Source organism: Alligator mississippiensis, chromosome 1, assembly GCF_030867095.1.
Source record: "Alligator mississippiensis isolate rAllMis1 chromosome 1, rAllMis1, whole genome shotgun sequence".
Lineage (NCBI taxonomy): Eukaryota > Metazoa > Chordata > Crocodylia > Alligatoridae > Alligator > Alligator mississippiensis.
The window spans coordinates 347,420,938-347,448,524 of NC_081824.1; the positions used below are offsets into that span (position 1 = coordinate 347,420,938).

General features: G+C 45.4%; 1 protein-coding gene across 4 annotated transcripts; it reads left to right on the top strand.

The window, feature by feature from the left end:
• On the top strand, positions 1-26,489 carry GPR45 (G protein-coupled receptor 45). Of its 4 annotated transcripts, XM_059721026.1 has the most exons (6): positions 1-283; positions 1,774-1,938; positions 13,910-14,004; positions 14,559-14,634; positions 22,008-22,102; positions 24,826-26,489. In XM_059721026.1, the coding sequence occupies exon 6, from the start codon at positions 25,107-25,109 to the stop codon at positions 26,220-26,222; it is 1,116 nt and encodes a 371-aa protein (XP_059577009.1). In that variant the 5' UTR covers positions 1-283; positions 1,774-1,938; positions 13,910-14,004; positions 14,559-14,634; positions 22,008-22,102; positions 24,826-25,106; the 3' UTR covers positions 26,223-26,489. The 4 variants fall into 4 exon arrangements, with proteins under 4 accessions (XP_059577009.1, XP_059577007.1, XP_006265144.1 ...); XM_059721024.1 differs by lacking the exon at positions 13,910-14,004; XM_059721025.1 differs by lacking the exons at positions 1-283; positions 13,910-14,004 and adding an exon at positions 539-1,133.
• The last annotated feature ends 1,098 nt before the right edge of the window (positions 26,490-27,587 follow it).

Consider the following 27,587-nt stretch of genomic DNA (forward strand, 5'->3'; position numbering starts at 1 on the left):
GCACAGCAGGGCTGGTAGGGACCTCACAAGGTCACCTAGCTCAGCCCCTGGCCCCAGGCAGGACCCGCGGACCAAACCCTCCCGGCTCTCTCTTTCTCTCTCTCTCTCTCTCTCACACACACACACGCACACAGAGTCTCCGTGTGTCCAGGCGCATTTCTGCCTTGCCTGGCCCGCTCTGAGCCGTGCAGCCCCAGCCGGCAGAGCCTGGGCCGCGCGGGGGGAGGCGGGGGGGCGGGCGCACCGGGATAGGCAGAGCCGCCGCCGCCGCCGCATCCCTGCAGTAAGTGGCGTTGCGGGGCCGGGCCGGGCCGGGCCGGGCCGGGCGGGGGGAGACGCTGTCCGCAGGGTGCATGCGGGGCTGAGCCGAGCTGCCCCCGTGCCCCAGCGCTGCAGGGGCTGGCGCCGGCCCCCGGGGCTGCTCCCTGAGGGCAGGCGGCCGCCTCCGTGCCAGCACTTCAGGGCCAGGCTTGGGGATGGAGCTGCCCAAGGGGCAGGCGCGGTGCTGGGGGATGGCTCAGAAGCACCTCCAGGCACTTCCCCGCCTCCGGAACAGGGCTTCTCCTGGAGATCCTTTCTAGGGCCCCGCCTGAGTTGCTTTTTTGTCCCCTCTGCTCTTTCTGCCGCCCCCCCCGCTTCATCTCCCCCGGGTTGAAAGGCGAAAGTGAAGGCAGACAGGAGCGGGTGCCAGTGTCCCCAGGCTGCAGTTGTGCCCCCGTCTGCTTCCCAGTGTGCCTCCAGGGCACCAGTCCCTGGGAGATGCCCCAGGGAGTTTTGGGGGCAGCCTCACGTCATCCGGTGCCAGCTTCTCTGGGCATTGAACTGGCCGTTGTCCAAGCAGCCTGCTTCTTAAATCACCGCTGCCCGCAGTCTGTCATCCTGACTCGCAAGCTCAGCGGTGCAAATCGGGACCGAGCGTCTAAAGCGCCAGTTCTCAACCTGGTTTAAACTCGAGGCAGACTCGACGCCCCTTGTTAGACTCCAGGCCGCCCTCGGAAAATGCCAGCTCTCAGCTTTCGCTAGTCTTCACCACAGAAAAATAATTCTCTTGCAAAGAACTCGGAAAGATCAGAGCAGGGCAGGATGGTTTGGACAGTACAGATTCCTGTTTGAAAACTCCTGGGTCTTGCCATGTGAGTCGTGCAGGCACCCCTACCAGTGCCAGTGTAACATGACACCCTGTGGCACCCTGAGAAGGATCTCAGGGCACCCCAGGGTGCCGCAAAACCCTGGTTGAGAATCACTGTTTTTTAAAATGTATGTAAGTGCCCTGAGAAGTATCTATAGGCTTTTGAAAAATCCTACAAGAATGTGCTTGTACCTTTAGGCACCTTAATACCCATAGAAATCTGGCCCTGAAATGCTAGCCAGTGAGTAGTTCCTCTAACCCCTTTTTTAGGATATAACTCCATTTGTCTATTTACAGCCAGATTCGGCTACTCCTACACAGCCAGAGCAGCACCAGTAGCCAGTTTTACTCTGTTACTAAGAAGACTACCCAGAGTAAGGCACTGCTTAGCTGCTTAGGGTGAATAAGGATTACAGGACCTGGTTCTTAGGCTCTATAAAATACTATACACTGCTGGTCAGATGGCAGAATCTCTCGCATGTTTGTAGCAAAGGGCCTGGGTGTCCAGTGTCAGCTGTTGTTATGTGAGCAGTAGGGGAGCTGTCGGTCTGCAATCACAGCGGTGTGACCAGCATTTAAACGGTTTACTAGTGGTTGCAGTGCTGCAAGTCTGAATTCTAATCCCTTCTGTTTCTCTTAAACAGGAATGTGGGAAAGGAGACATGGAGAAGTGGATTGCTTTGTCCCCTAGATGAATACAGCCCCACAGACTGGGCCTTGATGTGTAAGTTGATAGCAGCAACAGCACCAGCTTCTGAATAAAAAGGGCTAGAGAAAAGAGAAAGGAAGAAACTACTGCTGAAAATCAGGTAAGGAAGGAGCTTTTTGTGCTGTCCTGTCATAACATAAAGTATGAGTTCAGCATTTCTCTGCTACTGAAGTTAGTAAGTACAGGTCCTAGGAAAAGTAACTAACAAGCCACGAACAGATCTTGAACCTGTGTGAAATGGGGGATACTATGATGTAGCTATACAACATGAAGTTCACATACGGCACACTAGGGAAATAATGGTGGCTTGGTGAGTTGGGACAAACTAGGCAGCAGCTCAGTGGGAAAATATAATTTTTAAGTGGCCCTCTATAGAGTTCAAATTCTGCAGCCCTGTGCTATGTGCTTTGTCTATAGCACAAAGCAAAATGAATAGTCCGGGAACTCCTGAGTTCTAGTCTTGACTTGCTTTTATCTAAAACTGTTAGATTATCCATCTCTAAAGTAACACCCCAAAACTAAGCAATTAACCAAATTCCTAATCCCTCAAGCACAGGAAATGCAGTGCCCTAATTTACTGAAATTAGGACTTCTTCCCCATTCTGTGTCTTGCCCCAAAACAATCTGCTAGCCAGCCACATGTTGATAAGTAATGGTAGCAACATGGTAGTGTTTTTGATGAACATGAGAGGTCAGACCTAGTCATACATTTATATTTGGCACATCTCACTGCCTAGAGCTGCTGTGCTCAGGTATTCATTCCTCAGTACCAACATTAAAGAAAGAATGGTTTCCATTGACACATGCATACTAGACGCATCTGTGTGTTTCCTATTCAGAACCAGGTCAGCTCTGCTTTGAGGTCTTGTTGAATCAGAGCAAGGACCATGGGCTAGCTGCAGATGGTTGTAGAGTTCATTTAGTTTGAGTGCTTCTTTGCTAAGACCATTGAATTTCAGCCTTGTCTCTTTCTAGGCTGTGTAGCTGTCTGTGTAGCTATCTGTGACAATAGGGAATGTCATGGATGTATGGGAGGAAAGTGATAAGAGAATAACTGTCATGTTACTACAAATAGCCTGTGAGCAGGAGACAGAGGGAGTTCTTAAGACTAACTGTGCCATATCCATGACAAGAGTTTAGCCTTTACAGCTAAAGATCTTCAGAGTTCTATCTATAGCCAGCCCTAGAATTAGATGCAGGTAATAGTCTTGAATCTGAGTGTATTTAAGAACCCTAGAGACGGTGGGGCCTTGTCATGCCCTTGTTTCACTGCTTTACCTGTGGCAGTTAGGGTGTTCTCAGTGTTCTGGACCAAAATAGCTTTTAGTTTTGCTACATAGCCATTTGTGTGGTTTTAGGAATAGTTTAGACAAGCACTTTTATAGGATGGTTTGGACTGGAATATTCCTGCACTGAACAAGTGAGTTGGACTCAATGTCCTCCTGAGATCCCTTTCAGACCTTCTTTTCTATTATTCTATATTTCTAGTAACCCAGCTCCACACCATCCATTTTTACTACTGCATCCTGAAGTGGGAGTATAATCTCCACAGTTGTAGCATTTTGGCATAGTTTTAGTTTTGAATCATTTAGTGTATGCCCCCATAATAATGTTTTACTATATTTACACAATTTTGCTGTTAGCTAAAACCATACAAACACCCATGTTTTTCCCTTGTAACTTTTGATTTCATACATATATGTGTGTGTGTGTGTGTGTGTGCATAAAATTGATATAGATGTATGATGCAGAGTTACATTTTTAATTAAGTACCAGGGGGTCAATAAATTGCAGGGTTATATTTTCCCCATGTGCATGCAGCCCTACATACATCTTCCTAATATTATGGCTAGTCATCTGTTGTTTCTCAGAATAGCTATTCTAAAGGATTTCAGCTAGGAAAACATTATTTACAGGCTCAAAATACACAACAGACAAAAAAATGTCAGAACTGTTTACTCTCTTATGCATTAAGTGACCCCTATTTTGTAGCTGATAAGGGTCATTTAATGCATAAGCAAGCATACTGTATGTAAGTGTTTGAAATTTGTAAAAATGGCAATATCAGATTTTTCTTCTGCTGTTTCCTATCTCTTTTTTGTGGTGGCTTCTAGTGTAAGAACTCCAGGTTTATTCTTTAGATTGTTCCAGAAACTCAGGGTTTGTAGATGAGCCAGTCACTCATTCCCAGTCAAGGACATAGTTGATCTATACAATATTGAAAAGTTTTCAGAAACCAATGACCCATGACAATATAGTTAAAATACAGCAGGAGAAATATCTCTGGAAATTGGTTGTCTCCTTTGCTTGAACATGTTCTATGTAGTTATTCCATAGTGATGAGCAGGAAATAAACATGCTCTAACTACTGTGATTTCTTTATTTGTAAAGTGCAAACCCATAGAATCTGCAAATCCATAAAAGTGCAAATCCATGCAAATCCCTTGGCATTGTAACCTGCTGAAGGTGCTTAGTAGGAATTATAAAATCATTTTTCTGAGTCCAAGAGAACTAATAATAGTTAGGAACATACAAAGCAGGAGATATCTCTGCTACTTTTTGTCCCCTTTATACCACCTTTTACAACCGTGACTCCCAAAATGGTTGAAACCTTTCCTTATTTGCTGCTTCTAAATTTCCTTCTCCTGACAGAGTAATATATTGTTCCTACCTTATGCAGAGCAATATTTCTAAATGTTAAACAAGACTATGACAAGGTGATATGAGGAGCCAGTAAATAACTATGTGAGTCAGTGAGAAATGGGAGTCCACGGCTGTTACCTGGTGTGAATATGACAGGACAAAACTGAATGTCAGTGTTGTTAGGTAAAGGGTAAAGCTCATCAACTGTTTTATAGTGAACTTGGTGTTTCTTAGCATTCTAGTTCAAGTATGTGCTTCGTTGTGGAATCTCAATCATGAAATGACAGAGATATCTAATGTTCATTCTTGAGTCAAATTGTTTAGGGAGCTGATGGGTATGTGAAGCAGACAGTGCCATAACTCTACTTCCACTTCATCCATGCACAAGCAGGTTATGACACTTGAGCTGCTATGGAGAGGACACTGTGATCTATGCCAGACATAGAGCTGGTGGTGATTGCTCCCCAGTGCTGACCAAGATAGGGACTAGGGTCCAGAGTTGCTGCTTGGACATGGTTTGGACTTGGTTTCCACCTTGCCCTGCTGCAGTTCTAGGCTGTGATTCTTGAGGGAACAATGCTGCGTACCTCACTTCACTTAGGTCTTATGGGACAACCCCTGCTTTCAGCCTGACAGCCCCCCTTTTCCTCCCTCCATCCAAGTTCTTGTGTATTAGCACTCATCTGTAGTTTACTGGAACAGGGTGCCAATCACAAAATGTCCTGGAGGCTGTATTTAACACAGATGGCTCTTATCACTGAGTATATGTAAGTACCTCCATTGAATGCCCTCTCTTGTCTAATATTTAACAAAGCACATTGAGTTTAATGACTAATGTTTCATTATAACAGGAAGCTTTTAGTACCAAAAGGTTAAGTGGTTCATTTCAATATTGCCAATGTATCTTTGCCATGCCAATTTTTTTAAAATTAATTTGCCATTGTTGTGACTAAGTCTGGTAGGGAGTGGGTAAAAGTAATGACAAATGTTTTAACTCTATTTTTATGATGTTGTACTGGCATTTAGCAAGCTGCATTTTTTTTCTGTTTTGTTGAATAAGGGTCCATGCTGATCAGATTCAACCTAAGCATAAACCAAGTTTGGCAATAGGAGGAATTACAGGTTGGTCATATATTGGACATTACATCCTGAAAACATTAACAGACTGGGAGGAGGGGCTTTCATGACATTCAGATGGCTATATATGTTCCTTTTGAGCACCTCCAGGCAAGTGTGGTCATGCGGTATGTGGCTCCGCAAACACAATTGCAGCGCCACATACCGCACAGTCCAGTGTTCTCCGTGCTGCAAGGGTGCACTGTCCATGCCTGCGCTACTCCATTTTTTTTCCTGTGGGTTTTTTTGACCCCTGGATATCCAGGGGACAAAAAAAAAATATGGAAAAAAACCCAAAGCAGTACATGCTTGGGCAGCATACGCTGCTGAAAAACAGAGCTGGGCTGCCCAGAAGTGCACTGTGGCTGCCGGCCAGGCTCTGTGCAGTTGGATCACCATGGCTGTAGCCCTGGGAGGCCCCCAGAACCCCAGGTAAGGTTACTGGGGCCAACACAGTGCTGGCCTCAGCCTCCCCTTCTGCCCCTGGGGTAACTTGCTGCATGCCAAAGCGTGCGTGGCACAGGCATTCCCCAGAGACAAGTAGCTGGGGCTCAAGGTGTGCTGCTAGCTGTGCCCAGGAAACCAAATGTCCATGCACGTCTGGACACACCCCTTGGGTGCATCCAGATGAGTGCAGTTGTGTGGTATGTGGTGCTGCAAACATATTTGTAGCACTACATACCGCACAGTCCAGTGTTCTCCACGCTGCAAGGGTGCAGTGCCTGAGTGTGCGCTGCGCTGGTTTTCTTTTCTGCAGGTTTTTTTGACCCCTGGATATCCAGGGAACAAAAAAAATCACAGGAAAATAAAAACAGTGCAGTGCATGCTGGGGCAGCGCATACTGCTGAAAAGCAGAGCCAGGCCACTTGGAGCTGTGCTGCAGCTGCTGGCCAGGCTCTGCATAGCAGAATCACCGCAGCTGCAGCCCCCAGAAAGGCTGCTGGTACCAGCACAGTGCTGCCCCTAGCCTCCCCTACCCCATCGTGGGCAACTTACCATGTGCCAAAGCACGCGTGGCACAGGTGTTCCCCAGAGACAAGTAGCTGCAGCACAAGGTGCTGCTACTTGTCCCCTGGGAGCCAAACATCCACCCAAGTCTGGACACATCCTTTGGGTTCCTGGCTGCATGAATACTGCAGCTGCACACATGCATTTATCAGTGACATTATTGGCCAAAAAAGGCCAACTGCCAATAATGTTAATTTTCCTGTTATCTGTGAGAATCCAATATGCGACTCACATATCAGTGCACCTCTAAAAAAAGAAAAAATACAAAGCTTTTGGTTATTTTCATTATGATAGGGTTGACACATCCTTTTTCAAGAGATATAAGGAGATCATTCCAAAACAAAATTGATTTCACTTTGAGAACACAGTGGAAATGTATTGGAACTTGTTTAAAACATGAAAGGAAAAAAGCATTGTGGATAGTCTGTTAAGCTAAAATCTTAGGATAGCAAAAACTACCAGAAACATTCATGGAGCACCTTGCTGGAATGTCAAATCCATCACAATATTATAGACACATGAGAGCATCTAGACTATTACTGTAAGATTCTGAAGCCAAGTGGTCCCAAAATTGCTCCCAAAAACCCAAAATAGCATATACTCAAGACGTGTGGTTCATTTTTTTCCTTGCAACAAACCAAATTTAAAAAGTGCAGTAAACTATTAGAATAATATCCTGTCTTTTATAGCACTGTTCTTCCAAAGATCTCAAAGCTTAGGGTAAAAATAAGAAACAATTCAAAAACTAAGTTAATGTGCCACTGTTGTGAACAAGTCTGGCAGGCAGCAGGTAAAAATAATGGTAGGAAACGAGATCTTGGTTTCTATGACATTTAAGTGGCATTTTTTTATCTGCTATAATTTCTATGCTAAGTCTTCTGCTCATATGCTTCTATCTCCATTAGCATCAAAGGATGCATCCAGACAAGTGAGCATGTGCCTGTTGCAGCATCTCAAAGCAGTTTGAGACAATGCAGGAAGCAGGCTGGGAACAAAAAAATGTTCCCACGCTGCATATTTGCAGCGCGGACTCTTATTTTAATACCAGGAAATCCCGGTATAAAAAACAACACACTGAAAAAAAGTGGCACAATGGCTCCTGGATAATGCCTGGAGACTGAGTTTCTGGGGTTTCTGGAGTTTTCCCCCCTGACATCCACACATTCTCCCTGCACCTGATCCTCCAGAGACATAATCTGGCACCTGGCCAGAGTGTCTGTATGGCTGCCCTGTCCCCTGCTGTTTCAGCATGCTCCTTCAGCATGCTGGGAAAAATAGGAACAGGACATGGCCGCAGCAGTGACCTGGACCCAGGCCTGTCCCCGATTAATAGGGACGTGGGGGTAGGGGGGACTGAGGAGGGTTGTGGGGGTGGGGGGACAACTGTGGGTGGAGGGACTGTGTGGGGGTGGGGGGAATTGTGGCGGCGGGGGGGACTGTGGGTAGGAGGACTGTTTGGAAGGGGTGGGTCCCTGCCCACTCCCCAGGATGGCACATAGCCCCTTCCCAGCAGCAGCAACAGCCATCAAGGCACTGAGGGCCCACTAATGTCAAAGACCTCTGGCAGCATGGCACAGCCCCAACCGCCTGGGACCCAATGCCACCTGTGCCACATGGTGACGCGCAGGCCCAGCCTGCTAGCGCATGCCCTCAAACAGAACCAGACCACACCCTCGGGTTGCACACCCTCGGGTCTTGCCTGCATGGAGCTGGCCCGGCCTGAAGGTGCATGGGGCTCTTGGATGCAGGACCCAGCCCGAGGGTGCACAGCCTCTGTGTGTGGTCCTGGGACCCCAGGTGACAGCAACAGTGGCTTGGTTGTGCCTGAGGGTGTGCACTAGTGGGCTGGGCCATTGTGGCACAGGTGGTGCCAGGTCCCAGGTGGTTGGGGCTGTGACATGCTGCCGGGGAGCTTTGCCAGTAGCAGGCCCTCATCACCCCGACAGCTGCTGCTGCTGTGGGGGGCTGTGTGCCATGCGGAGGAGTGGATGGGGTACCCAGTCCTCGCACCCATAGTCCCCCCACATACACAATCCCTCCCACATCTACACAGTCCCCCTGCACCCACAAACTCCCCCACAATCCACCCATAAACCCCAAACCGCCACTCACAAACCCAACACCTCAAATCACCCCCACAAATTCCCCACCCACATACCCAGCCACAAACCCCACATCCACAAGCCCCATACCCCTCCACAAACCTCACCCCCACAATACTCTACACTCTTGAATACACTTGAATACTTAAGCCAGTGCTTGTTTTTTGTTGCCTATGTCCCACTGACATCATGGGCTTAAGTGCTTTTGGCTGACTTATGGTTAAGAGTATTCAGCAGCTTTCTCTATAAGGTCCAAAATACAGAGCAAATGTTCACATTTTGAGTTTAGGCCAAAACTTGGACAGGGAAAATTCTTTGTGTATAAAATAAATCCCTGAATTTATTCAGCAAAATCTACTGAAAAATGGCTTTGAGTGTTGCCATACATCACACCAGGTAATTTTGTTCCTTGTTGGGTTTTGTCCTGTCACTCCTTGCTTCTGCTTCTGCTTGTTGGCTAGTGGAATCCTTGCTTTATGCAATATCCTACCACTTTCCATATTAAGAGCCAGATCTGTTTAGCTGACCTGCAAAATTCATCTTTCAACAATGTCTTCTTTGCACACCTCTCTGAGCTATGTCACAATGGGTCAGGCTAGCAGGTAAAGCAGTTGACATCAATACTGAGGTTCCTGCTTATGTTCTGCTCATAGCTTTCAAGCCTGAATAAGGGCAGAATAGTGGGCATATCTACATAATGCACTTTAATACGCAGTAGCCAGTTGACTGTACATTAGAGTGTCACAGCAAAAATCGTGCTAATACGTTAATGTGCAGTAAAATTAGGCTACTGTGCATTAAGCATGACTAAAAAAGTGTGCACTTTTGCTACTACGCATTAGGGCAGCATAATGCGCATTTAGTTAGTACCTCACATTAGTGGTGCTACATTTAATACACAGTAGCAAAAGTGCATTAATGAATGTGTAGACACACCCAGTTTGTCCCAAATCAAGAACTAAATGATTTGGGAATGATTGGCAACTGACGTATATTTGGGCTCTATGTTGCTCTGCTCGCAAACATCAATGACCTAGCTAGAGAGAACTGCATCCAATGTAGGTTTAGCAAGCAGCAGCCACAGTAAGGGGTGACAGGAGGTATCATCAGTAACTGTATGCACAGATTTTCTCTGCTAAGTAGTGCAAAATATGACCATCTTATTCAGTAGAGAATGTAAATGAGAAGCCAGGGTGTGAAAAGTTAAAGAAAACCTCCTTTTTCTGGACTGCTGTTTGTCAAAACTAAAGGCACTAGAAATAAATGAATTAACCATTCATGCTTGAGGCTTGGTTATGTGAAGCAGAGCTGTGCCCCATGACACCTTTGAGTGTGCTGCAGTGGAGCGTCTTGGATTAATGTACAGAGCAGGGCAATATGTAAGGAGAGCTCACTGGCACTGGTCTGTCTCCTTGATTATCACTCAAGAGGTGCAGTAATGCATGTGTCATGAACAGCAGCTGCTCCCAGGAGCAGGCAATGATGTGTGAGAGAATTTCCCCTAATATGATCATTACTCTAGATGCCACATGAATCTGTATACTTGCAAAGCAAAGCCCTGAAGCACCGAACTGAAATGGGTTTGCTTCATGTGATTCGAGTCCTTTGGCACCAATGACTTTCAGTACAAATTTGGCAGGTGCAGAGTTGTGAACTTTTACACATCTCAGATCGTGTCACCTCCTCCTGCCCCCTTCAACCAAGCATACACACTTCTAAGCTTAGGAGAGAAATACTGCTAGGTAAGAAGCAATGCTTGTATTTCAGCTGTCTGTCTGCAGTAGAGATCCTAATATGATTAGCCACTTTTACCTATTCAAAGAAATGACAAGATTTTTTTTGGAAGAAGCTATGAGAAGCTATAGAACACAGTGAATGAAATTGAACCAAGAGACATATGTATAACCCAAATTGCTTAAACCCAAGTCATTCAAGTTTCCCTTGACTGGGAATTAAGTCTTTTTTTCTTAGTATGATCCTTCTACTGACATTCAGCACATTGCAAAACACAGGCATTTCCAGCTCAAGCTGGCTGTTGGGCTAGCCCAAAGAAATATGATAAGGAAAATACAGAGCACTATTTAAAGAAGGGCATTAAATTGATTGAAGTACTGGAAAATTAACTAGTAAAAAGAGATTAGATACACTTACTGAGGGAGAGAACTTATTGACCATTGAATAAAACTTGATTCATATGGTTAAAATGGGAGTAATATCATTCAGCAAAGGCTAATATCCTCTGTATATAACAGAGTCAAAATGTGTCAATCGTGAGACCTATCAGATTATGAGAAAATCGTGTATTCTAATCGGTGGAAGTCTCATAGCTTGGAGCAGCCTGCTTGAAGCACTGAGAAACACACTGTGGGCACCTATACATGTGCCCGACACCTGCTCCAGTGCATTCTAATTAAAATGCATTGGAGAAGACTTGATTAATTGAGTCTGCTGGAACGTGCTAATTAGCACACTCCAGCAGCCTCCGAGTCTCTATATCCAGCATCCCCATACTTCAAAAGGATGGTGGGAGCACTTTAACTAAAACTAGTCAAATGAGCACCCCCGGCACCATTTTGAAGCTTGGAATGCTGAATACACAAGATGCTGCAGACACTTTAATTAGAGCAGCTCCCAAGAGAAGCTCCCAAGAGCTGCTTTAATTAAAGCACCTCTCCCCCACACTGGCCAAGCCCAGAGCACATGTAAAGATGCCCTGTATGCCCAGATCTTATCTCTGGATGGAGTGGGCCTAGATCTGAGGTACTCGACCTTTTGGCCAAATGAGTGGCATGGGCCTGGTCCACAGACCAGATTGGACCCCATGACCCAGGATTAAGCCTGCACACCTGAATCCAGACTACATTACTCCACCTGGCCCCACATGCCTGGATTGGGGTCCTGGGACCATGCATTGCCTCCTCATGGCCCTATGTGCTAAGATCAAGCCCCAGGACTCCACATGTGGTCCTACATGCTGGGATCAGGACCCCAGGACCCTGTGCTGACTCTGTCCTGTCCCACATGCTGGGATTGGGCCCTAGGGCCCCACACCCAGTCCTGTACGCCAGGATTGGGGCCTCAAGATCTCCTGCCACCTCCATCAGACTCTACTGCCTCAGCCTGGCTCCACACACTGGATCATATTCCATGGCCCTGTGCCACCTTTACCCAGCCCCACATGCCAGGATCATGTGCTACACTGCCCTGCACACTAGATCTAGTGTGTAGAACCACAGCCCATGGGCCTCCTATGCACCGGATGACAAGGCGCCAGGCCCAGACTTGGCCTGCAGGCCAGGTGATGAGCACCTCTGGCCCCAGTGATGTAATAAGATCTGTTTGCATGCATTGGTGATGCGTAGGGGGGGCAAAGGGGGGCACGTGCGCCCCTTGAGATTGTCCGCCACCAAGGCCGCCACTGGCTTCTGCAGGTGGTTGCCACCCCCCCTCCTTGCAGCCAATGCGGCCACCAGCAGCTGTGGGCAGTCCCCGCTCACTGCTCACTGCCACCGACAGTGGGGACAGCAGCTGCAGGTGGTCCCCGGCCACCACTTGTCACCCTTGCGGCTGCCTGCGCATAGTCCCCGTTCGACCCGCTCTCACCACCAGCATCAATGCAACCGCCTGTGGGTGGTCTCCGCTTGCCGCCACCACATTCCCGCCACTGACGCTGCTGCCTGCTGGTGGTTGCTGTGCCTCCCCCAGCCTCAGGAGGCACACGTCGTTCATGTTCGCATGTATAGAATGTGTGACTCCAACATCCCTGCCTGAGTCGTGCACCATCACATATCCAGTTGGAGTTTTACAGAGTTGAAGTGCTACAGATCAGCCCATTCAGCTCTAGTTCACCAGCTATAAACTCAGTAATGCACTAAATTCTCATCTGTTGTATCAAGATATGTTGTTAAGAGCCATTTCCAGTAGCTGTAAAGTGACTTAAATACAGCCACTGGAAATGGCTCTTAAAGCAGGCTTTACTACCTTTCCAGACAGTGAAAGCTGTGTGGACAAGGTTTGCTTTGTAGCCTAACAGCACATGGTAGAGGTACTTCCAAGCAGAGAGCTGCCTTCAGTTTTGCACTTGTGAACATCTCAGTGATTTCATGATTTCCCTGTCCCCTGTGGAGAAAGTGGAATATTCTTTAAAATGTTGGAGTATGCAATTCAAGAAATAAGTCTATTTCATGGCAGCCTGGAGCTTTGAGGAATCTCCTGTTTCAAAGTAAATGGAATGACTTACTTGAATCTGAACCATTCTGCAGAGTCTGACTAGATGGACTCATGATTTCAGTACAGTTATCCAGCCTTTAGTTTAAACATCTGTACTAAGCAACTGTTTTGCTGGTCCCTAGGGTGATGATTTAGGTCAGATAATTTCAGTCATATTGACTTCATTTCTCTGGAATCAGACCAATCTCTTCATTGTCTTGCTTCTCACAGTCATTGTGGCAGATGTGGATGACTAATTTATTATTTGCATTTGCATGATTATTTCTCTTTCTTTTTTTTCCTGATTCTAACCTTTTCATTCTCAAAAATTATTTTGAGTTTGTGGTTCTGGGAATTCTGCTTATAACCTTCTGTTTATTGGAGAACTAGCTATTATTAGACTTTTTTTTACATATTTCCAAATCAAAATTAAATTATATTTTTCCATCTGCTTTTGGTAGAGGGACAATAATTAGATGGCATTAAATCTGCTTTAAATAAACTTGTTGTGGTCTTCTCTTTATATTTTTGAGGGTGCATAAATCTTATTTATAACAGATTTAGCTAATGAATCCTTGATGTTTCACTGCTGTAGTACTACTGAGAAACTTCTTGTTTGGTTTCCTCATTATTATGGCTTATGAATAGGTGAAAGCTCTTAGTGAACAAAAAATTCCCCACTTCGTGCACAGAACAGCAGTAGCAACCTGTTCAATCTACTTGTTGGCACTGAGCCTAAAGAACAAGACCTACATCTCCTGGAAAGAAAGGGGGGGATATCCATGCATTCAGTGACTATGTTGGCATATGTTTTGATGTGTTTATTGGCATCAACCAGTCATTACCATAGGAAGAAAACTTACTAAGTGACTTAATAGTCAACTGGAATAGATGAACATAAGAACAAGCAGAAAAAACCCCTGATCCCATGGCAAAACTGGTTATTAGCAGTTGTTTGTGAATGTACTAATCTGGTTTCCTTGGCAACAACAGAGATGAACGTGGAGAACAGCCGCACTGAGAAAAGCAGTTCTGTCTGTGACATTGAAGAGGCATATCAGTTAATTCCTGGACTTAGCAAATAGCAGGTGTGTGTGTGCATGTGTGTGCGTGTGTGCATGTGCGTATGTGTGCATGTGTGTGTGTGCACCTGTGTGTGTGTGTGTATGTGCGTGTGTGTGTGTCAGATAGAGAGTCATTCCTTGAGGATTTGTGGGAGAAAAGTCTGTTCCAGATGTGGACCTCTTCTTTTTTTCTGTGCAAATGGAAGTGTCAGCTCTATCTCTGGGCCTGAAGAAAAGCATTGTGAAGATCTATAGATCTTCATGTGGGAAGACTGTGGGGCAGACGAGGGATAGGGGGAGGAAAGCAGTGGATTGCCTCCTGGAAAATTAATAAAACCCACCTGAGAATCTACAGAAGCATCAATGAGGCTTGAGACTACGTTAACTCTTCAACCATTTCCTTCTGTGCTGGGGGACTGGGATGCATGCCATAATCATTCTGGCTTTTAGTGCATCTTAAAGTAGCTACAAATCTGCCTTAGTACAAAGTCTGATGCCATTCAATGACATGTCATACTATAGAGGAAAGATGTAGCATGCTTTTTAAGGGGACTTGACTGTTGTTGTTTCTGTTTTAGAGCTGCGGAATGTCTTCATTGGGTATATGTTACTGTGTAGAAAATATTCCTTCCTGGAGTGACACCAGATTGTGGGGTAAGATTTCTGTCCTAATTGTTTGTAGACCTTCCATGAATAAAAGTGAATTATGTTCCCTGTGCATCTGTGGTCTGTGTTGAAGATTATATGACATAGCCATTTGATTTTGGTACTGTTTATCCATAGTCTAAAAGACAAGGTAAATGTGATTTTGTTTTGGTGTTTGCAAGAAGACTGATCACTGTAAAATGAAACTGATTAATGAAAGGTCTCACCACCAGGAAACATTCTATCAGAGTACGATGTATTTAGGTTTCAGAAGCAGTGGATGTTCTATAGCTGGGGATGTAGGAAAAATAGACTGAAACAAACCTAGAAAACTTACTGTGGGTAAGAAGCCTACCCTGGCAGATGACATGGTGGTCTATTATATTTCTTTTATAATTGTAGCTATTATCTGAACCCAAGTAGCTATCAAAATAAAAATGAGGCAAATGTATAGGAGGCCCGAAACAAGTTTAGAGACAGTATTATTTGATGCAGAACTTTATCTGTTTCTGGCCATTCCACCAGTATCTAAGGAAATCCATGCTGAAGATATATGCCCCCCTTCCAATTCCCTGAGGGTCAATTTCATTGCATAATAATTATACCTTAAAAACAGAATTTCTGGATCAGATTACTTCTTTTTTTGAGAACTGGTTTTCCTGTTTGCACAAAGACAGGCTCCCCCTTAACACACTGTTCCTACTAAAAAATCTGCACATTGAACTGGAACACAGGCCTGCATTTCTGCTGATTAGTCTGCAAACTACCTCTTGTTCTATTGACATCTGTTCAGTGAAAGGATTTCCTGCTTTGCTAGTCCTATGACTCTTGCTTCATTTCTTACTTTTTCCTTTCATGTGCAAAACAAAGGAGCAGAATGATGCAGACTAAGTCATTAGAACTCAGCCCTGTAAGGTGCTTAGTTCCTCATAGGATCAGAGCATGAGAGAATATCTTCAGTTTAGCATTTAGGCAAAATGAGAGAGGTGGAAAGAGAGCACAGATTATAAATGCTATTAACAGGAGAATCAAGGCTCTCCTTTGAAGCAGTGTTTGAAATAGTGTCACTTAAACCCTTATTAATTGTTATGAAACACTGTACTCAGCTTTCTTACTTTTGTAGTCAAGGAGGCCAACAGCCAAAAACATCTTGATAGAGCTCACTCCCACTGCCCTTTCCAATAGGAACTGTGTTCTAAAAGTAGATACAGGTAGGGATGCATTTGACACAGTCCCAGCCATGCTTACTTATCCAGAGGATTTACCAACAGTATTAAAGAGGAGGAGCTGAGAACAGCAGAAAGCAACACTGAATCAGACTGTCTTATTCCCAGCAGATGAAACTGTAAAGTGGATGTCAGTGCGTTGGGACTTTTTTCTTGCTGATCTGGGTCAGTTGTTTTTTCTATTTAAAAAAAGCAGTTTTAGAGGGAAGAAGACTCAAAAGATCCCCAGCAGTAACATAAATGGAGGCTGAAAGTTCCGAGCTGTTCTCTTATAATAGGTTACAAGAATTTTCAGATGTTTGTCTAGTTCCCAGTTCATAGAAAATTAGGGTTGGAAGGGACCTCAGGAGGTCATCTAGTCCATGCCTCTCCTCCAAGCAGGACCATCCCCAACTAGATCATCCGAGCCAACACCTTGTCTAGCTGAGTATTACAAACCTCCAAGGATGGAGATTCCCCAACCTCTCTGGGAAACCTGTTCCAGTGTTTTACTACCCTCCCAATGAGAAAAGTTTTCCTAATATCTAACCTAAACTTCCCTTGCTGCAACTTGAGACCATTGCTCCTTGTTCTGTCATCTGCCACCACTGAAAACAGTCTAGCTCTATCCTTTTTCAAACCCCACTTCATGTAGTTGAAGGAGGCTATTAAATTCCCTCTCAGTCTTCTCTTCTCTAGACTAAATAAGTCCATTTCCCTCAGCCTCTCCTCAAGAGTCGTATGCCCCGGCCCTCTCACCATTTTTACTGCACTCTGCTGGACTCTCTCCAATTTGTCCACATCCTTCCTGTAGTGGGGGGCCCAAAACTGAACACAGTACTCCAGATGTAGCCACACCAATTTTGACTAGAGGGGAATAATCACTTCCCTTGACCTGCTAACAACAGTCCTACCAATGCAGCCCAGTATACTGTTAGCCTTCTTGGCAACAATGGCACACCGTTGGCTTATTGTCCATTGTAACCCCCAGATCCTTTTCTGCAGAGCTGCTGCTCTGCCAGTCAGCCCCTAGCCTGTACTGGTGCATGGGACTGTTCTGTCCTAAGAGCAGGACTTCGCACTTGTCCTTGTTGAGCCTCATGAGATTTCTTTTGGCCCAATCCTCCAATATGTCTAAGTCACTTGGAATCCTAGCCCTACCCACCAGCATATCCACTACTCGCCCAAGTTTAGTGTCTTCTGCAAACTTGCTGAGGCTGCACTGTATGCCATCTTCCAGGTTGCTGATGAAGACATTTAACAAAACTAGCTTCAGGACTGACCCCTGGGGCACCCCACCTGATACCAGCTGCCAACTAGACACTGAGCCACTGATTACTACCCTCTGAGCAATGCTCCAGCCAGTTTTCTATTCACCTTACAGTCCATTCATCCAGCCTGTACTTCCTTAGCTTGCCTGCAAGAATGTTGTGGGAGACAGTATCAGAAACCTTCCTAAAATCAAGGTATACCACATCCACTGGTCCAACTTCTGCTCCCCCAAGTGCTTAGAAATGGATTTCTTGAGGATCTGCTCCATGATTTTTCCAGGGACTGAAGTGAGGCTGACAGGTCTGTTGTTCCCTGGATCCTCCTTTTTCCTTTTCTTAAATATGAGCACTGTTTGCCATTTTCCAATCATCTGGAACCTCTCCTGAGCACCATGAATTTTCCAAGATGATGGACAGTGGCTGTGCAATCTCATCAGCCAACTCCTTCAGCACCCTTGGGTGCATCCCATCCAACCCCATGGATTTGTATATGTCCAGCTTTTCTTAATAGTCCCTAACCTGTTCTTTTACCACTGTTGTCTACTTACCTTCTCCCCAAACTCTGCCTGGTGCACTAGTTTGGAAGCTGACCTTGCCTGTGAAGACTGAGGCGAAAAGGGCATTGAGCACTTCATCCTTTTCTGCATCTTCTGTCACTAGGTTGCCTTCCTGTGCACTCTCAGCAAAGTTTCTTTAAAATACGGCAAGCTTTCCTGACTCCTCTTCCTCTCAGAATGGATTCCATGGGGATCTTGCCCATGATTTCCCTGAGCGAGTTGAAGTCTGCTTTTCTGAAGTCCAGGGTCCTTACTCTGTTGCTCTCCGTCCTTCCTTCCTTCAGGATCCTGAACTCAATCATCTCACGGTCACAGCTGCCCAAATTGCCATCCATTACTACATTCCCCACTAATTCATCACTGTTTGTGAGCAGCAGGTCAAGAAGAGCAGTGCCCCTAGTTGTCTGTTCCAGCACTTGCACCAGGACATTGTCCTCAACACTCTCCAAAATTCCTGGATTGCCTGCACACTGCTGTATAGCCCTCCCAGCAGACATCAAGGTGATTTGATTTCCTCCATGAGAATTAGGGCCTGTGATCGGGAAACTGCCACTAGCTGTTTGAAGGCCACCTCATCCACCCCTTCCTCCTGGTCTGGTGGTCTATAACAGACCCCACTACAACTTCACACTTGTTGTTCTCTCCTCTAGCTTTAACCCAGAGACTTTCAATAGGTCTATCTCCAGTTTCATACTGGAGCTCTGAGCAATCATATGGCTCTTTTACATAAAGCACAACTCCTTCTCTTCTCCCCTGCCTGTCCTTCCTGAACAGTTTGTACCCATCCATGACAGTGCTCCAGGCATGTGAGCTCCCACCAAGTCCCTGTTATTCCATCACATCATAGTTCCATGACTGGGCAAGGACTTCCAATTCTTCCTGCTTGGAAGTACAAAAACACATGACTCACTTTTTGTTAGCTATGGCTGCAAGAAAAGGGTATGTATACAAAAGATGGTTGAAAATATAATTCATGTGCTATAGAAAATTAAAGTAAATAGATTACTCTCTCATTTAAATTTTTCAGTTGAGGTTCTGCACTGAGCCTAGAAAAAATGTAGCTTGCCTAGGTAGGGAGAAATGAAGGTTTGTTCCTTCTGTGGTGGTGGCGGCATGTTCCAGGTTGCCCACAGCAGAGTATGTCTAGCCCACCTGAGTCTGCTGCCCAACTGTGCTGTTCCTTTTGTGACACAGATGCACACATACAGAATTTGCCAGCATACTTTTCATGTGCTTTGGAATTCTGTTAACAGATCTATTGGTTGTAATAGAAATGATCTAACTATGAATTGGGAAGACCTGGCAGGGCCTCTGTTATCAGGCATGCCTGGCTGGGCCAAGCACCTGAGTTGTCACCTGCCCCTGATCCCTGGCTTTTTTTTTTTAAAGGAAAATTTTTTGTGTTTCAAGCTAAATCAGCCAAATCAATTCCGGATCCATGAGTCATTCAAGATCCATATGTGGCCCTACCACCGGCAAACATCCTCCACCCCCACCTGGGGCTTCAAATGCTTCCAAATCATTTGGAAGGCATCCTACATGCAGGCCCAAGTCCAGAGGCTTAGGTTTTGAATGTCCTCAAGTTTTGTTTGCCTTCAGCCATATGACTGCAGGAGCATGCTAGGGAGGAGTCTCCCATTTCCATTAAGTGGGCATAAAGCCAAAATCTTCCCACTGGAAATAAAAGTGACAGGTTAACTATACATTACCTCTGTGGGTACTACACAATGCCAGAAAAGCAATTATCCCCAGCGACTAGGAAAACCAGCTTAGTGGTCACGGATTTCCCCTGGCTTATATATGACTGCCCCAGTTCTCCACAACTAAATTTCCTGCTGAAAGTGCCTCAGGCTTTAGGCACACCTTCACATAGCCTTAGTCTGTTCTGGCAAGCCTCATGTTCACTGCTCTCTGGTTCTGCTGGCTCAACTTGGCTTTGACCTACCCTGGTCTTTTATCTCCCCTGAACGTCAGCACTTGCCCTTTTCTCTTTGTTTTTCCCAGCATCCTGACATAGCTTGGTTTCCTTGACCCTGACCTCAGATCTCCCTTGGAACTTGTCACTGGCTCTAACTCCTGGCTCATGACTTCAGCTTATGTTTCAGACTACATCTCCTGGAACTCCCCTCTTGGTCCAGTAACCTGTGCCCCTGTCCTACTGATCACCAGGTCACTCCTAGGTGCCTTTTGCAGGCCTGGCTGCCTACATCCCAGATGATCCCTCATAACATACCAGTGGAAGAGTAGAAGACAAGTGCTCTTGCCAGAGACTAGTTAAGGTTTGTGTCACAGGGCACCTCAGTGCCTGCTCCTAGAGAGGAGAAACTGCCAGGGAGAGAGCCCTGGCAGAGCCAACTGAGCACAGCTGCAGGTTGCCAGGGTAACAAGCACAGCTGCAGGTTGCTGGAGTAACTAAGGGGAGCCAGCTGCCTGTAGGGGGCAGGGCCTGGCCCTTATAAAGCCCAGGGCTGAGGCCAGGCTGACAGTTCTCTGCCAGCAGCCAGAGAGGCAGGAGCTCATGGGGCTAAGATACGAGTAATGCTTGAGCAGGCTGAAGGATGGTGGCTCTGTGGCGCAGGAGCTGTGTTATTGCAGCCAGGTGGCCTTAAGTTAAGTTACAGCCAGGAGGCTTGTGTTTTGTTTAGTTAGTGTTGGTATTAAACCCGAGGTTTGGGTGAGGCTGTAGGGGTTGGAGGAGGCCTCATCGGGGACTCACAAGGGAGTGTGTGGCCCTGGCACCAGGGAAGGCGTGCTAGGCCCTGAGAGTTACAGGGCAGAGTCGTGAGGTCAGTTAACCTCAGAGAGGAGCAGCTGAGCCTCATAAGGACCCCAGAGAGTGGAGTGCCCTAGCGCCAGTGAGGGCGCAGTCTAGTGCCAAGAGGGTGCGTTATTCTCATAGGGACCCCAGAGAGTGTGGGGTGCCCCAGTGTCAGTGAGGGCACAGTCTAGCGCCAGGAGGGTGCATTATTCTCACTGTGCCAGTGAAGGCGCAGCTGGCAGTGAGGAGTGCAGCTGGTGGGTTGCAGGCGCAACCAGCAGGTTGCGGACGGGGGACACAGACCCCGGGTTGTGTGCGGGGTATGTAGACCCCAGCCCCAGAGAGGGGAGATTTTTTTTATTGGGAAGCCCAAGGTGGGCATGGCGAGCCCCAAAGAGGGGGAGCGCCATATTAGGAAGCCCAGGACGGGCGCAGCAGACGCCAGCAAGGGCGTCACTTGCGGGGTGCATAGACCCCAGCCCCAGGGAGGGGGGGCGATACTGAGGAGCCTGAGAGGGGCCATACGGAGGAGCCCTAGAGCGGGGCGGTACTGAGGAGCCCGAGAGGGGCAATATTGAGGAGACCGGTAGCAGGCTAGCACCGCAGAAAACCCAGAGAAGGGCAAGGTGCTGCGGTTGCCCCGGGAGGACGGGGAGTAGCAGCGCGGTGAGCCCGTATCTGAGGGGGTGGTAGTGCAGTGGGCCCAAAAGACCGGTGGCCAGAGAGGACGTCCCAGAGGGGACTAGCCTATTGTAGGGAAGGCCCAAGAGTGGGCTAGATTATAGAAGAAGGGCCTGGGAAGCGGGTGTGCAGACACACGAACGTCTTTCACATCAGCGAGGCTTGGGGCGTGGTATTAGGGGTGGTAGGAGCCACGCATAGCCCATAAGGTTAGGGTGTCCGGGGAACACCCACCGTATCGGGAGACCCCCAGGGGTCCAGGAACACATGGGGACAGAGGTCCCGAGTAGCCGTGCCCAGGGAGTCATAGGCAGCCTCCCAACTATATATATATAAACATCAAAGACGTGCCGGGCGGTAATAAGAGGGTGCCTTGGGCCGGCCTTGACACGGAGCAAGGGACCTCGAGGAGATCACGGCCCTCCTGTAGGACCCCGCCGTGACAGTTTGAATCCTTTTAAATTACTGAAATTATGCTCAATGAAAAGCGCAGCCATCTTTTTGGAAGGTATGCACATGCTTATTAGGAATGCAATGCCTATTTATGAGATAAAAATAGCAACACTGGTATGAATGAATGCAAATAAATACTAACAAAATCATTAAGTGTGTTCATGAATTAAAGGTAAGATTGACAGTCTTTTCCAGCTTCATGGAACTATTTAATAATCTTTACTGTTACCATTAAAGCAAGTGTAAGCTTGCTGCAAATGAGGACACACGCTATCATAGATCATTACAATTCTGGTGCTACAGAAATAGGCTAGAGGCATCAAGTATTCTAAAGCTGAATGTGGATGAATTTTTCAAAAGTTAGCAGTATAGGTGGCCAGTTCCACACTGCAGATAAGGTTCGTATGGTTTGTTTGACTTCATAGTGACTTTCTAAATTTGCTCATTTAAAAAATAGGATAATCGTAAGTGTTTTGTTACATCACTATTGCCACAACCATCCTGCCTGACTACCTGCCTACAAGAAGCAGTCTTTCCAACTAGCGGCACAAGGTAAGCATGACAAATCTATCTTGCATCAGGGTTTGAAGAGGACTAGCCCTGTAACCAATGTGCTTTGTGTAGATCCATAGCTAGTCAAGATCTATAATACTATCCAAGCTCTGAAAAATAGGGAGCTGGTTCAATGCCTACTGGGGCTCTGAATTTGTCCTATAGAGAGTTTGTTGTTGCAACTGTAATCTTATTACTGGGATGCTGGGTCCCTACCCTCCAGTGATCCTCACTAAGATTTGTTTACTTACACTTGTCATTTGAGGAGCTAGATTTATACAAGGAGCCCTTAAATACGTCCATGTCCCCCTTCTCCCCCCACCCCCTGCCTGTCTCTCACCCACTGACTCCTCAATCTACATTTTCACTGACTACCTGTCTTGTATGCATACCAGCCCAGCCGCTGGCTTCTTTACTTTTCATTCCATCCAGGAAGAGCACACACCAACTGCTGAAACTTCCTTAGCCTGACGAAGGGTTTTTGAACCTGAAAGCTTGCTTAATAACTATTCTCCAACCATTTGGGTTGGTCTAATAAAAGATCAGATTCACCCAAGGAACCTTGTCTGCCTATGTCCTTAGACCAACACGGCTACAACCTACACCCCTTTTTACCAGCATTGTATTTATTACAGCCAGTTTTTCTGCAGTAGACATAACTTCTGCTACTTAAGACAAACTCTTGTATCATACCCCTGAGCACTGAAATGGTCTTACCAGAGTAGGACATCAAAAGTAGAATATTTAGACAGCTTGTATTAAACTGAGCTTTTCATCCTCACTGCTCCCCCTGCTTTCTCACTTCACTTTTAGTTTAATCATCAGGAGCGCAGGTGAGTAATATTAACAACAGTGGCGACAGAACAAGTCACGTGAAAAAGGTACCTTTCTTTCACAACTAGCATAACTTCCATCAACCAAATGCTTATCAGGCACAAATTATTTCTTTTAATAAAAAAGCCAAATCTGCCCTGTTAAATCCTACAGTGATAAAACAAAATAAAATAGGCCAAACTCAAATGCGGTTTTCATCTTTGTGGCTGGGGGCATATTTTACCAGTGGCTGTTCAGTGTCACAGGTCTGGAAGGAGCCTCACGCTCATTTAATAATTATGATAGAAAACATGTGATGAGTGTGCTGTTCACACACTGCACATTTACCTTGTGTTCATATTGTTTTGTGGTTTTTGTTGTTTTTTAAGACTGGTAATATAGGTTTAAAAACATGAGATGGAGACCTTTAAGAGGTTAAGTCCGTGAAGCAATGGTATACCAATTCTGTAGTCACAGCCAAAACTTCTCACTTTCCCACTTCTGTCTTTTTGTTTTTAACTGCACAAAAGACAGACAGGAATTGTTGCAGGAATCGAATCAAGTGAAGTCAAGTTCTGTTCTGTCAGTTCAACCCCACTTTCTTCAGATGAGATGATCATTTGGATGACCAGTTTGTTCTAGAAACACTTTTATTTTGTGTGAAATCAGCTTCTGTAATTGTATGTTATAGTACATGTAATGAACTCTGTATGCAGTAGGCAAAACTTTGCCCCATTTGGCTTTCTGGAATTTAGAAGGGTATAACTGGAGGGCTGACAGCCTATACAGAGTAGAGCTTAGGAACATTTTGGGAGTCGTCTATCTATTGAGATGATAGACCAAATTAATCCCCACTGTAACTCTACTGAAGTCAGCAGAGAAGACTTCCATTACACGATTCCTATGTCATTAAGATAAATGCCTAAAAAGCTTATCAAGTACTATACCTGCAAATTCCCCAGGTAAGTTAAATTCCCATATTTGTTAAAAAACAAAAACACACACAAAACCCACCACCATAGTTAATACTCTCTTTATTCAAAAACTCAGTGCTTGTAAAGTTGAGTAATGCTTTATATGTTTTACTCCCTCTCATTTGAAATATAGATAATTTAATAAGAGCTTTCTGCCAAGAAAAGAAACTCAAGACTAAAACACTTGGGGTAGGATTCAGATTATCTTCATAGGTACAGCAGTGCCAAACTTTAGAATGCCTGTCTGATTAAAGAGATTTAGAATGACTCAGCTAGGCATCAAGCATCTAGGTGCTCTATGTAGAGAATGGACAGACGTAAGTGCTTCCCCAAAGCACAGTTCAGAAAGCGTAGAGGCACCTGGAAGTAGCAAATGAGAAATAGCAAGTCATGGGTATATGTTTGAACTGCCTTTCTCAAGATATCCTTAATGCATCTGTTTGCTTGTGATTCACAACACCTAAACATACTTGTGAGATCTCTGTGTACTGAGTTTCTGAAGACAGGTGATTCAGACAAAAATTCTGGTGGTCCTCATGTTTGGCCAATAGCCTTGGACATGGAACCTGGGCTCTAACCCCCTCACTTCGAGGGAATTTTAATCCAGATATCCCACTTCCTAGGAGAGCACCCTAACACCAGGCTGTAAGTGCATTTTTCACTGTTTTCTCTGCCAGCAAAATGTAAGAGCTGCAACCCACAAACAAAACACAAAAGCAAACCAAAAAAGATAAAAAACTAACCTTAGCTCTTCCAATGTACTTACAAGAAAAAACTTTTATTGAGCCATGGAAGCAGTCTTCTTTCAACACCATTTGAATACTCTTATTTGTTGCACAAACGGAACAAATCTAATTATCATTGTATGTAATCTATTTTTGTGTGAACAGATGCAGAGAACTACTTACAAGTCATCTAAATATATTTATTTTCCAGGTCGAAGATTCACCCAGAAGATGTTTTTGAAGGTGGCCTTAACTGCATCTTTAATAAATCCTCAAATAATTTGCTTTGTGCAAAATATTATCTGTTGTTCAGCCCTTTTGTAAAACGTGAAAGAGATTTCCTCAAAAACAGACATCTGTTTGGCCAATTAATCTGTCAGCTGCCTGCAGATTTCCACGCAGCACATTTTTGTTGCAGGCAAGATGAAAAAATGACAGCAGCCAAAGAGGTAACAAGGCAACTTGTTGACCCTTTGTTTGGGTTTGGCAGCGATGGCATGCAATGATACTCCAGTAGACACTTACGTTCCATTCAATGAGAGCACCCCACCCACAGGCTCCAATTACACAGCTTTACCTACCCCACTCAGGATATTATTAGCAATATTAATGGTAATCATGATTGCTATTGGATTTTTAGGCAATGCCATCGTCTGTCTCATTGTCTACCAAAAACCAGCAATGCGCTCTGCCATCAATCTGCTGTTAGCAACTCTGGCCTTTTCTGATATCATGTTGTCCTTGTTCTGTATGCCTTTTACTGCAGTCACAATAGTTACAGTGAACTGGAACTTTGGGGCTCACTTTTGTCGAATATCAGCTATGCTGTATTGGCTATTTGTCTTGGAAGGAGTAGCCATACTCTTGATCATCAGTGTTGACCGTTTTTTAATCATCGTTCAACGGCAAGACAAGCTGAACCCTCACCGTGCCAAAGTCATGATTGCTATCTCCTGGTTACTATCCTTTTGCATTTCCTTTCCTTCTGTGGTTGGACGGTCATTTGTGGAAGTTCCCACCCGAGCTCCCCAGTGTGTCCTGGGTTACACTGAATTTCCTGCTGACAGAGCATATGCTGTGATGCTAGTTGTGGCTGTTTTTTTCATCCCTTTCAGTATCATGTTGTACTCTTATCTTTGCATTCTAAACACTGTGCGGAGGAACGCTCTTAGGATCCACAACCATGCTGAGAGCCTTTGCTTGAGCCAGGTGAGCAAGCTAGGCCTTATGGGGCTACAGAAGCCTCATCAGATGAATGTGGATGTGAGCTTTAAAACAAGAGCCTTCACGACAATTCTCATCCTGTTCATTGGCTTTTCACTCTGTTGGCTTCCACACACAGTGTTTAGCCTGCTTTCTGTGTTCAGCAGGCAGTTTTACTACAGCCCTTCTTTCTATGTCACCAGCACTTATATCCTGTGGCTAAGTTACCTCAAATCAGTGTTTAACCCTGTCATCTATTGCTGGAGGATCAAGAAATTCCGTGAGGCCTGCATGGAGTTCATGCCTAAAACATTCAAGGTCCTCCCTAAAGTGCCTGGACGAACAAAGAGGAGAATACAACCAAGTACAATATATGTTTGTAGTGAGAACCAGTCAGCTGTTTAGGAAGAGGCTATGGGGTGGAGGAGGAATCAGGAAAGGGTTGATTAAAATAGACAATACATTGTTTCTACTGCTTATTTTCTGCTTACATTACATATCTCTGGAACAATTACTCATTCTAGATTTTGTTTTGTGTGTAAAAATTGTACTTGTAACTCTTCACTCTGTTTACAAGCCATTCATTATAACTGCTTCATTTTAACCCACTTGATGCAATAGTGCCAATGTAAAAAAAAATCACACTTGTAACCAAAAATAGTTTGGCTGCTACTGTGTTGTCACTATGTGGAAGCCTGTACCATCCTGTTCCTTTATATAGAACTATAATTTTCTTCACAGTTCAATTGAAAAAAAATACAACAGCAAGAACAAAAATACAAGTCTCAAATCTGTACTGGCAAACTCTAGAACAAATGTTGAATTCTGATCATTACCAAACAACAAAACCTAGCCAAGTAGCAGAATTAAGGTTCCTTTCATCTTCCTGTTAATTTTCAGTGCATAGAACAACATGGACAAGGTAGAGATTCTTTAGGTGGGGTGGGGGGAACTGCAAATTTAGATCAAGGCTGAAAATAGATGTCTCCTTTGTGCCACCATGAAATTGGTTATGATGATACAAAACTTGAATTTGTGCCCCTGGTTACACCACAAATGCTTAGAATTGTGAGTGCCACAATTTGTAGTAAGTTTGTGCCACGTTTTCACAGTGGGCATATTTGCCTATGATGCACTTTCCAGCTGCTATCAGCAAGCAGGCACTCCCTGGACTCTAGGGGCTGATCCTGTGGGCAGTGACCCAAGACACCTGGCCCCAACACAGGGCACATATCTGCAGATGTGCAGTGAGCAACCCCCTCTGCTTCCCCACTCCACACCTACATGGGAATTCCTGGGGCACGTGTCTGTGGGCTCCCCTGCTCCACACTTGCAGACATGCCCCAACAACAATGATCTCCAGTGACATTTGTCTCCTTGCATCTATCAGATCAGCTGTGCTGGGACACATCTTGGCACAGCTGATCCGGCCACTAAGACAACATCTGTTTGTAACCCAAGGCTGTTACAGATTGCAATATAATGTGTATGTGTACCAAAGAAGTCACCACTCGACAAAGGATTTTATACTGATATGCCATGTGGCATTCCATTTCCATTTTCAAATATAGCTATAGCTTTCAGATGCTTTCAGGGTTCTTTAGTATAGAGGTGGTTAGCCACATCAGTCTGGAGGCAGGCAGAAGGCAGGGCACATCTGACAATGTATGCTGTTGCCTATAACAGCTCATGCCTCTTTAAACTAGTTAGTTTCTAAGGTACCACCCTGCCTTACTTTCTCCAGTTCCTTGGACTAGCAGTTTTCAGAAA